The 11160-nt window shown below is 42.4% G+C and overlaps 3 protein-coding genes across 6 annotated transcripts; 2 read left to right on the forward strand and 1 right to left on the reverse strand.

Annotated features, from left to right (window-relative positions):
* Positions 1-717: 717 nt before the first annotated feature.
* Positions 718-4820, forward strand: ttll9 (tubulin tyrosine ligase-like family, member 9). 2 transcript variants are annotated; one of them, XM_051424527.1, is made up of 14 exons: positions 718-849; positions 1174-1220; positions 1300-1392; positions 1489-1600; positions 1729-1914; positions 2036-2104; positions 2206-2296; positions 2418-2458; positions 2554-2641; positions 2908-2966; positions 3097-3293; positions 3755-3868; positions 4114-4238; positions 4377-4820. In XM_051424527.1, exons 1-14 carry the CDS (start codon positions 835-837, stop codon positions 4445-4447), a joined length of 1308 nt encoding a protein of 435 aa, XP_051280487.1. In that variant the 5' UTR covers positions 718-834; the 3' UTR covers positions 4448-4820. The 2 variants fall into 2 exon arrangements, with proteins under 2 accessions (XP_051280487.1, XP_051280488.1); XM_051424528.1 differs by having other exon boundaries at positions 1352-1392.
* Positions 4821-4863: 43 nt separating this feature from the next.
* fam217ba (family with sequence similarity 217 member Ba) lies at positions 4864-9015 on the reverse strand. Its single transcript, XM_051424523.1, has 4 exons — positions 8274-9015; positions 8061-8160; positions 7839-7903; positions 4864-7728 (listed from the first exon to the last, which is right to left on the reverse strand). The coding sequence occupies exons 1-4, from the start codon at positions 8378-8380 to the stop codon at positions 6297-6299; spliced, it is 1704 nt and encodes a 567-aa protein (XP_051280483.1). The 5' UTR covers positions 8381-9015; the 3' UTR covers positions 4864-6296.
* Positions 8942-11072, forward strand: ppp1r3da (protein phosphatase 1, regulatory subunit 3Da). 3 transcript variants are annotated; one of them, XM_051424530.1, is made up of 2 exons: positions 8942-9397; positions 9566-11072. In XM_051424530.1, exon 2 carries the CDS (start codon positions 9594-9596, stop codon positions 10509-10511), a length of 918 nt encoding a protein of 305 aa, XP_051280490.1. In that variant the 5' UTR covers positions 8942-9397; positions 9566-9593; the 3' UTR covers positions 10512-11072. The 3 variants fall into 3 exon arrangements, with proteins under 3 accessions (XP_051280490.1, XP_051280491.1, XP_051280489.1); XM_051424531.1 differs by having other exon boundaries at positions 8942-9268; XM_051424529.1 differs by having other exon boundaries at positions 8943-9295.
* The last annotated feature ends 88 nt before the right edge of the window (positions 11073-11160 follow it).

Consider the following 11160-nt stretch of genomic DNA (forward strand, 5'->3'; position numbering starts at 1 on the left):
ATAAATACGAAAGAATATTGTGTTGTTATGACATTTCCCATTTGATACTTATGTCAGAATATTGCATATGCCAGTTAGAATAAAGTATTTACAGAATCTTAATAGATAGAAAATCTAAGAAGAGATGAAGATAGTGAACTTGATATATGTTTTTCAACCTCAAGCATATTTAGTTTCCATTCCCAAATCCAATACATGTATATGTTAACATAGATAACACATATAGGTAAATAAGTAGATGTGTGAGTTGCTTTGATGAAGCGGGTAATATAAAAGAGTTTTTGAGGTGGAAAAAAAAAGATTCAACATATGCTACAAAGAGAAGTCCTAGTTTACTCAGTTAGATGAGGTTTTGGCGCCACTAAGTGGTAATTTTATAGTAAAGTTAAGGGGTGATGATAGGTGTGACGTTGTTGCTGTCTTTTAAGATGCAATACATTTATATGGCATTTATCCAGTTTACGAATACTGTTAACTAAAAACACCCGCCCCATGAAAGGTGTTTTTTTTTTTTTTTTTAAAGAATAAGCGTCTGTAATAATACTGTAATTATCGATCAAATCGGACAGTTTGGGTCACCTGGACCAAATCTTTAATGTGTCTAAAACTACAAATGGTCAGCGGCTTACAAATGCTACAGAAACTACGGAAAACACACACGGACAATTCTCCTTGGTCATTGACTGATGTTGTTACCATGACAACTTTTCTAACAAACAACGCTAGGAGTAGCTAGGAGCTAACTAGTCAGGTGTTACGTTACTTGTTTCTTACGCATTGTTATAGACATAGGTAACAATCCTAGTTTTCTAACGTTTGATAGTGTGCGCCTCCATGTCAAAGTATAAGGTAATAAGAAAGCATTTCAATATATTATTATGTGATATTATATATTGTCTCGCGTTAGCAAAGTTCCTGCTACTGCGTACCGTAAGTTAATGAAGAGTAACTTAATACATTAACATGGTTGTGCTAAAGACTACACATACATGTTTGAATTATTAGCAAGTGATTAATTAGGTCGTTGGCTTAGGGTTAACTACGTATTAATTAGAAAACCAGATAAGTTGCTACTTGATGTGTAGGTTAGTTTGCAGTTGTAAAATGTTTTGTACTGAAAACCATGGGGAGTTAAGCTAGCTGAATATTGTTTTTCTTTCCTCACCTTTGCAGACATCTGGATACAAAGGTTCATATGACAGTACCAAAACTGAGGAGCGGTGAGTGTTGTTCTGAAGTTTAAATGAATAGCTGTTCACAAGTACTGGTTGCAGTGACTGTGTAACATTGTCTCCTCAGGGAGGTAAGAAGTTGTGTGCGTTACAAATGTGGCTTACTCAACACCATACAGGATGTCCTGCGCCAAAGGCCAGGCTGGATTGAAGTCAAGGAGTGAGTAGGGTTGTCTGTTCATCATCACATCAGCCTCTCTGTCTTTGTATTTGATCCATGAACCTGATATCTGATCTTTTTTCTTTTTTTTTACAGTGATGGAGAGTGGGACTTCAACTGGTGTGATGTGGGCTGGCTCAGGGAGAATTTCGATCACTCGTACATGGAGGAACATGTTAGGATAAACCACTTTCGCAACCATTATGAGGTGAGGCAGAATCAATCTGGTATGCTTTGAGGCTATAAACTGGAGATTTCAACAGCAATAAACCATATATCATTCAAACCAAAAGTCATGCCGTCTTTTTGTGTGTGTTTTTCTATTGTATGTTACAGCTGACCCGCAAAAACCTCATGGTGAAAAACCTCAAAAGATACCGGAAAAATCTCGAAAGGGACATTGGCCGCATGGAGGCATCCAAATGTGATTTTTTCCCCTGCACTTTTGCACTGCCCAGCGAATATCACCTCTTTGTAGAGGAGTTCAAAAGAAGCCCTGGCAGCACCTGGATCATGAAGCCGGTTAGCTAAAGTAGACCACAGATGTAATCTAGTGCAATTAAATCATAATTAATTCAGTATTTGGATGATTCCAGAACCAAATTGCATTTAAGTTGTGAAAATGTATGTTGTGTTTATTTAGGTGGCAAAATCTCAAGGGAAAGGCATTTTCCTTTTCAGGAAATTGAAAGACATTATGGATTGGAAGAAGGTATTGTGGTTTTATTTGATCAAGGAATTAGTTGTAAAATAAATGACAAAATTTTACATACACACCCACATATTCGGATTGATAATAATGTGCTCACACAGGATGGCACCCGCTCAGAGGAACAAAAGGATGCAGCTCAAGTGGAAAACTATGTGGCACAACGCTATATAGAGAACCCCTACCTCATTAATGGTAATGAATAATGATGTGTGCTAATAATACCATAAACCGATAATGGAAAAAATTGTGAATAGGAGTATTAATGAGCAGATAGAGGCTTATGTACTGTTTATGTTTTTTGTACCGTCCACAGGCAGGAAATTTGATCTGAGGGTGTACGTGCTGGTCACATCAGTAAGTAGTGAACCTTGTAAATCACAATGATGAATGTAAATGTTGCTGCATGCATTAAATCAGTGTGTGTATGTGTATGTGTGTTTGTGTTTCAGTATGTTCCCTTGAGGGCCTGGCTGTATCGAGATGGCTTTGCCCGCTTCTCAACAACCCGCTTCTCCCTTAGCACCATTGATGACAAGTGTATCCCTTTTGGTCTCATTTCATTTGAATGTTGATACTCGGATGTGATAGTCTAGTTTTGAGTTTTAAGTACCAGTGTGCCAGTCGTCCTTTACAAGTTGAGCCTTTGTCTGATTAAATATTCAAGCAAAGTCAGTTTTAAATAGCCCGGTTTGACCCAATTTCTGAGGCTGTTGTTCCTAATTTTGTCGCTTTCATCCACATCCCCGTGGAGGGCGTGATTATGTCATTAAAGTTTCCAAAATCTACTTAGTGCCTCTTTTCAGATATGCACCTCACCAATGTGGCTGTTCAGAAAACGGCGCCAGACTATGATCCTGAAAAGGTGCGTAATTCAGGAACCTCAAACAACAGATTATGTTACTGCATATTTACATCAGTTTTCTGAAATGTATCCCCTTTAACAGATTCTATCTCCTCTGTATTCCTGTACTGTTTCATTAATCTCTAAATAGGGTTGTAAGTGGCAGATGCAGCAGCTTCGAAGATACCTGACTGCGAAACACGGCAGAGAGACGGTAGAAACTCTGTTTAAAGAGATGGATAACATATTTGTCCGCAGTCTACAGAGTGTACAAAAGGTCATTATAAATGACAAACACTGCTTTGAGCTTTATGGGTACGACATTCTGCTGGATCAGAACCTCAAACCGTAAGTGGTCGTACGGTCTGCTGCACATAAACATGCACTAAGGCACGAAACTCACAGATAAGCAGAGAAGGGCGGGCACATGCACAGACAAGAAAACATGGCACACGTTTGATTTGCCTTACTGAATACTCAAAAACAAAGCAGTAAATCTGCTAGTGTTAGGCTCCAAAAATAACCATGTATGAACACCTCATAAATCTGCGCAGCATATCTGAAAAATGCAATAATCTTGCTGTAAATAAAAACACACGCGCGCACACACACACACACACACACACACACACACACTCACACACGCAGTGCCTCTCTCAAATGCAAATATTGTAACATTAATTCACTTGCTTCTGCCTACCTAACAATCTTCTTTGAACTGTTTGCTGTTCCTTATAGATTGGCCTAATGCCGGCTCAAAAGGCTAAGTAAATGTTTGGTGAATGTCATCACCCTCTGTCTCTTTGCAGGTGGTTAATTGAGGTGAATGCCTCTCCGTCACACACACCCAGTAGTCAAGAGGATTACGAGATGAAGTGCCGTCTGCTGGAAGACACTTTGAATGTTGTTGATATGGAGGGACGGTAAAGGCCTTTTTTTAATCATGTGTTTGCCTTTTCTGCCACCAGGTATGAGGGCTCTCTGTCCCTCCATTCATTACACACTTCACATTCTTTAGTGATTCTTTTCACTAATCCATACAAATGTACAGAACCTACCACCATTTCCCTTAGATCACAAGGTGATCAGACGATAAGATGAGTTCCTTTTATCTCTTTCTGCTGCACTGGTGCTGCAATCTAATTAACTGTGTTTTTTTTCTCATTAGGCTGAGTGGCAAGGAGAAAAGGGTGGGTGGCTATGATCTCATGTGGAACGATGGGCCTGTCTATAGAGAGGATGTTAACCTAGAAACATTTGGCAGTTCGTGTTTCACTGCCAACACACACTTAGGTAAGCTCACTATGCTGCTAATGCAAACTTTACACAGAAGCCCCACATTCAAAATGCAATTAAGACCATGGTAATGCATCATGTGAATCAATACATTATGACTAATTGCTGCAAATATATACCTGTTCTTTGCTACAGGGTGTGTGAATGACAGAGAGAAGCAGCTTCGTCGTCTTCTAAAACCATTTCCATACCAGAAAAGGATGTAAGACACTAATCATTTTTATGTTCCACCACTACAGTACTTGGAAAGTGTTTTGGAGAAGACAGGCTCGAGTGAGCACAAATAACTGAAAAAACATTAGCAATATTTCATATAAAGTTCTCTGTGATGATCTGATCAGATTCCAAGCACCTAGTTTGCAATCTCATTATGCAGATGAATAAAAACTACACTTTCTTGAAACTTCAACCAAGCATCTAATACTTTCAATTGCCAGAGTTAAAAAACAAGAATACTGGTATAAATATGTTTTGCTTATGAATGCACTCATTGGCATGATTAATGAATGAAGTGTATGTGGTTAAGTTTGGGATTTTAGCAGGGTCTCAGTAATAAAGATAGTTGTGAAATGTGTATAATTTCTTCATGTGTTCCAAAGAATGGCCAATGGTTCAGTGTCCCTTGAGTGCAAAACATTTATTTCTATGCCTTACAAATACTTGCATTCAACATTGAGAAAATACATACCAGAATCTTTCTGCGTGCGTGTCAACATAATGTACACATTTATAATAACAATGTCACTCCTGGCCCCTTATCTATGGCTTTGATACTTTACAGGAATATTAAGTAAAGGTGCAATCAGAATACATATCACATTATTTACATTAATGTAGTATTCCTATGACTCAAGTGCACATGGTAAATCACAACAAACATATAAGACACTCTAATGTAAACACAGTGTTCTAAAGACTTCAAGTATGCAGTGGAATATGATGATATGTATAACATCACCATGTTACAGCCTTACAGCTACGATGTGGTGGAATCCTATTGAATTGTGGGAATGAAACAATGGTACAGCACAGCAGACATTGAGTTACATTCAGCTCTTTTACTAAATATTTTCTTTTTGTGCATGATGATGTAAACATAATAATGACAATGAGCAATACAAGTCAACCACAACACTTTTCATAAATATAACTATGGTATATAAAAGTTGAAAAAATATGCATTTACATTCGTAGCAAACATTACACTGTCTTCAATGATAGAAAGAGCTCAGCTCTATGCAAAATACAATATATTATCATAGACTACAATTCAAGCTGTTCAAACATGAAAAGCCCTTGTAACCAAAAATGTAATAATACCATTGCACAAATAAATCTGAAACAAATTACATCACTGCAGTACACCACCACTTATTGCGCCTTCTCCTTTCAGCCAAGATGCTTTAACTGAACATAAGTCTTGAAAACATGAGATTAAAAAAAAGGACAAAGATTAAAGGAAGAGCAATGACAACAAATACATTCCAACATCAAAAACTCCACTAGTAACAGCTATGGTTGTATTGGATGACTAAAATGTAATGATCTGTGTTCAACTTCACTATAGATTACTTATGCTGAAAGCTGTTAAGTGGTACGGTAGATGCTTATTTTATGCCTATTTCAACATTAGAAGCACACTAAGAGACGACTGTGCAGTGCAACAGAGTTCAGTTTACATAGAAGCTGTGTTTTTAGACTGTTTTGATCCTACTAGTGTTTAGGGCCATAATGAGCCTTTTGTCAGAACAGTCTGAAATTATGACCGCAAACCTACTGTACATTTCGAATGAAATACAATATATATATATAATTCTGTTCTATTTAACTGTCATATTGTGCATTGAAATCATTGCTATTTTATCTCTAGTCTAGCTGCTCAACTTCTTGTTAGTTTTGACCTTTTGAAGGCTGTACACTACTGACTGATTTAGACTGCTGCACAACAGTTACGACATGTTAGTATTACACAGATTACACAGAAAGCAAGCATAGGTTCAAGCTCCTGTACCAAGTAACCACTAAGTAAAGCACTACACTGTAGGTCTATAGGGGTTACTTTGCAACAAAGTGCACATTTTTTGTTTTGTCATTCTGCTTACTACTAAGCGGTGCTTTGGAGAGAGACTGCGGCTCTTTAGCAGCTCTTTTCATGGCAGTTTTAGAGGCCGGACCTCCGTGACCTGCCTCAGTCCTCTGCCAGTCCTTCTCTACTCTCTTGGAAGTGAGGACCTCTCTCTTACTTGCAGCAAAAACACGTTTCTCTGCACCGGCTGCCTTACTGCCACCAGGCTCCTTTTTAACATCTGTCTCAGAGTTAGCTCTGACACGGCTTTTCCTCACCTGACCTCTGCTGTTTGGGTTGGCTCCAGATTCCTGCGGTTGCTTACGGGCATTGCCTGCAGCCTGCATGTGCCTGAGATGACTCCTTCCAGCTGAGGGGCTAACTGGGGTATTGGCTCCTCCCCCTTGTCCTCCTGGGCTCCTACCTTCCGTGGAGGTCGCTCGGGTCTCACTGCTGCTCCTCTTCGCTGGCGCCCCAGGTCTGGCTTTGCGCTCAAGCAGTGGGCTGAGCCGCGAGTGGCGCTGGTAGGCATAGGCAGAGCAGCTTCCATTGCACAGCGGGTAGCGAATGTGACAGTGAGGGCAAACTGGGAAGCGGGAGTGCTGGTGCTGGGTTGAGGCTGGTGACGGCGGGTTGTTGACAGGTGCAAATGGAAAGGCTCGCTGGCTGTGCCGCAGCCCTTTAGGGGAATTGAGTCTGGACGGTGGAGCTGTGTGAGGCCTGGGTGGGTGAGCAGTGGTGGCAGAGGGGAAACCCTGTGGCCTTAGACGGCTCCCAGGGGGACGGGTGCTCTCTGCTTGCACCGTTTGGATCTGGAGCCACTCCAGCTGCAGCAGCCTCTCCAGGTACTTCTCTAAGGGCCCTACAGGTTTGGGCCGGGGGGCGCCACGGCCCTCAGTATGAAGAAACACTGCCAGCTGTCTCAGGCTCCAGCTGTTGAAGGGAGGCGGCAGAAAGTCTGGGTAACTGTAGCTGGGTTTTTCACTCTCATCTTCATCACCCAGAATCCCACAGGGTCCTGGGAAGTCTGGGGGAAAGTCATTACTGTTGATGACCTCTGCCCGCAGGTTGAGGTGAGGAGGGGTGCAGGGGGTGCAGGGAGAGGGCAGCACGGGCAGCCTCTCAGAGTCTGACAGATCGCTGGCGCTGTCAGTGTCAACATCCTTGTGGTTGTAGTGCTGCTGTAGTGCCTCCGGGGTAGGGGCCGGGGAGTGTGTTAGGGGGTGTGCTGGCATGTGTCGTAGCCCTGATATTGGGGAGAGAGGCAGGGAGAGCGCTCGCCGATTTTTCCCCATCGCCCCACGATTCTGCTGGAGCTCACTGCCGCATTGTGACATCCGTTGATTTTCAGGTTTCTCCTCCTTCCTGTGCACAGATAAGTGTTTGCGGAGCTGAGGTCTCAAATCTCCATCTTCTTCAGGGCTGTGAAGAGACAGACAAGTGTAAGGAAAAGCTGCTGGGGATTTGGGGATTTACTGCAACTCAAGCAAAGCATTCAGTAAGACTGCAACCCCCCCCTCCTCCACACATACCTGGAGAGTTTGCTAGTGTTCCGTGTTGTGCCAGACTTGACCCTGCAACCTTTGGGCTGTGCACCCTATAAAACAATCACCATCATAAATCATTATGGAGGATGCTGTCTTGAGTTTTGTGAAGTACGTGACCCACAACACATGCTGCAGTCAGCCTCCTCTTCAATCTAGTCTGTCAAAGGACATTAAGGCTGAAACATTATCTCTCTTTAATTCACTCACCCTCTGCACTGTTGTCAGTGTGTCCTTATCCTGACCTGGTCCTGGGAGGCCATTTTTCATTTGGCCCACTGCTTTCTTCATCTTGTTACCTTTCTTTGAACTGTGGAAACATGATAGTGGCTTTGTCAGGCTCGCCTCTGACCTATGTCTGAGACAAAAAAACATGACACACTTCATTTTGTCTGCCATGTGCCACAGTACAATGAGGCCTACCTGGTTACTGGTCCGCTATTTTCTGTGTTTTTTACCCGAATCTTCTCTTTGGAGACGACGCGTCTCAGTGTCGTGGATGCTGTGCGTTCCTGCATGATGGGCCCCATGTTGCAGGTCGCCAGAGGGGATGTTGTTTCGAGTCCAGCAAAATCAAATGATCCGGTAGCTAAAGAACCCAACCGACATCTCGGATCAGATACTCTATTCTCAGAATGAGGCTAAAGACACCCATTTTCTCAAAAGTGCTGCAATGCATCATGCGCAGATGTCGACAGTCGTTTTTCTCCACTGCAGGTTCAACTCGTCCTTCTCTTTTCGCCGTCGACTCGCCTCTCTCGTTGCGAACAACAATTCAGGGGGGTTATTTTAAAGAACTGGTGACAGCAGACGCATCTTTTTTCCCACTGTCATCTTCCTCGCCATTAAGAATGCAGGACGGTCAAACAGCGCATACGCTTTGTTTGGCTCGCCTTCCCAGTCAGATAGGTTTGTTTACCTGCTTGCTCACTGGCTCGCCACTTGTGTCGAATTGGGCATTGCGCGGTGCATTATGGGACTTGAAGTAAAGGCACATCAATTGCTCGTTCAAACTACACACACAAACGCTCTTTAATAGCCCTACTTGCTATTCATAAACGGTGTGTAGTACAAGTGGGGGAACGACCGACACCGTGTTACGGGAAAGAAGTTAAAAAAGACTTGAAACCAACGTGTCTGTTGATCTTAAACTCCTCAATCTCCCATGCAGCGTCAGTGATATTCTGGTCCTTCTGCAGCTTCCTGTTAACTGCGCGCACATTAGCAGATCTTCACCGAGGGCACATACACCAGACATGTATGCGTATCCGAGAGACATGGAGGTGGTTGCTACTTACAGATCAGGTTGCGTGCTTGCGGCCAATAGCGGAGACTTCATGACGCACGGAAACGCGCAGCTCCAATAAATACTTCTTTAAATGGAGGATCAAGCTTAGGCTACATCCTGCAGCTTAGATGTAATTTACGCTTCGTATCTTTATATGGTGAGGTGACGTCAACGTATTATTTTATTGAGCCATATTAAAGGCAGTTTCAGTAATGTTAGAGCTGTTTTACAGGCAGTATAGTGAGCTGTATGCATTCAGGCACGTACTCCCAGCGCACACGCCCACTCTTTTCCTGCTGTGACTTTCTGTCCTGTCAAATGTGCTCCAACAGAATAGTTTCTCTCGTCCAAATGCGTCATTGTGTATACATGTAGGAATTAATGTGATATAATAATTATAAATTATGCTTCACAACTTTCCTTACAGGTGAGCAGGACAACAGATCTCACAGGACATGGATAGAGGGTGGTTTATTGGACAGGAGAGGATCTCCTCTACTAAATCTGAAGAGCAGAGCTCTTGCAGCAGCGTCTCAAGGCCATGCATGACTATCAACCTGACTGAAATGCTCCGAGCTGACAGACCTAATGCAGTAAAGAAGCCGATTCCAATCCGGCCCCCAAGCCCCAGAGTCTCTCTACCAAGGGCACAAGAGTTACACCGCAGTCTCTCCTGCGAACCCACGCCTAAACCCATCATCCGTCAACGGTCACACTCTCTGCCCTCCGCCACAGAGAAGAAGAAGCAATGCAGAGCTTTTGGTGTGCGTTTTGTTGACTCTCTGGGGGTTGATCTGGAAGACATCAGGCTTTTCAAATCTGGAGAGGATCCATTTGTACCACAACATGTTACCTTTAGATTGTTGATGGGTGCAGAGTTGGCAGATGGAAGGCATCTGGAGATATCCCTGCCATACCTGAAGCCGGTTTTTGCCCAACAACCTGGTGACCAGCCAGGATTCATGCATCGTCTCCACGAGCAGAAAGTGTGTCTGGAGAGAGTCTTGTGTTTTGAACTGGGTGTCATCGGAATCACCCAGGTCCTCAATTTGGACTTTGAGAAAGATGTCACAGCTCGCTATTCGTTTACAGAGTGGAAGAGCTGCACAGAAACTAAAGCCTCTTGGGTGTCCACCATCACCAAGACCTGGGAAGGAGGAGGGGGACAGCACAGTTATGATACGTTTCGTTTCCACCTGCCTGTTCCTCCATTCCTGCAGCCTGGAGCAGTCTTACAGTTTGCTATCCGGTACAAAGTCTGTGGTGCTGAATACTGGGACAACAATGATGGAGAGAATTATAAGTTAGTTTGCCATAACTACAAGCTCACTGTGCCAAAAGAATGCGAGGATAGCATGGTGCACTTTATTTAGTATGCTGAGTACAGGTAGAAGAACCTATTTAGAGCACTTTGTCAGCAAGACCTATTGAAAATGCATAACTGCATTGTAACATGTAATGTTCATTTTGTTAGACAAGTGCTAACTCATGGTTCCTTTGTTCAAGATTAACTGTGAACTCAGACTTCGCAGAGTGAAAAATAACAAACACTAGTGGACTTACCTGACGCCAACTTTAGTGCCACTGTTTTTCTTTTTTTAAATTGCACTATATGATTTTCCCAGCTATTAAAAAAAATGCACTTTAATGTGGAAACATCCACTGAGCATCACGTACATGTTCAGTGTTATTGAAATGAAGGCGCTTCACTGAACACTGTTTTCTTTCAGCTGGGTATTTGACATAGACAATAGTTTTATACACTGCAGGATGTTGGTCTGCTGAACCATTTGCTCTGTATTCAGAGTTTATTTTTGAGTCAATAGTTTTTAAACCAAATGTCCAAACCATGCAATAGATACAATTTGAATATCTTTTCATGAATCAGAAATACCTGCTTATTTTTTTTAACAATAAAGCACAATTGCACATAATGTTCACCTTGTATCGTTATTAATCGTATTATTTGTCATTTATATTCTTCTTGAAAGCTGAAATCCCACCTCCTCCCAGCTATCTTAG

Source organism: Dicentrarchus labrax, unplaced genomic scaffold, assembly GCF_905237075.1.
Source record: "Dicentrarchus labrax unplaced genomic scaffold, dlabrax2021, whole genome shotgun sequence".
NCBI lineage: Eukaryota > Metazoa > Chordata > Actinopteri > Moronidae > Dicentrarchus > Dicentrarchus labrax.

Coding starts and splice junctions, on each gene's coding strand:
- ttll9 (XM_051424527.1), top strand. Junction 1,601..1,728: donor ACTTTCGCAACCATTATGAG/GTGAGGCAGAAT, acceptor TGTATGTTACAG/CTGACCCGCAAAAACCTCAT. Junction 2,297..2,417: donor GAACCCCTACCTCATTAATG/GTAATGAATAAT, acceptor TACCGTCCACAG/GCAGGAAATTTGATCTGAGG.
- fam217ba (XM_051424523.1), bottom strand. CDS start 8,380: ATGGGGCCCATCATGCAGGAACGCACAGCATCCACGACACTGAGACGC. Junction 8,161..8,273: donor AATAGCGGACCAGTAACCAG/GTAGGCCTCATT, acceptor ATGTTTCCACAG/TTCAAAGAAAGGTAACAAGA. Junction 7,904..8,060: donor CACTGACAACAGTGCAGAGG/GTGAGTGAATTA, acceptor ATTGTTTTATAG/GGTGCACAGCCCAAAGGTTG.
- ppp1r3da (XM_051424530.1), top strand. CDS start 9,594: ATGGATAGAGGGTGGTTTATTGGACAGGAGAGGATCTCCTCTACTAAA.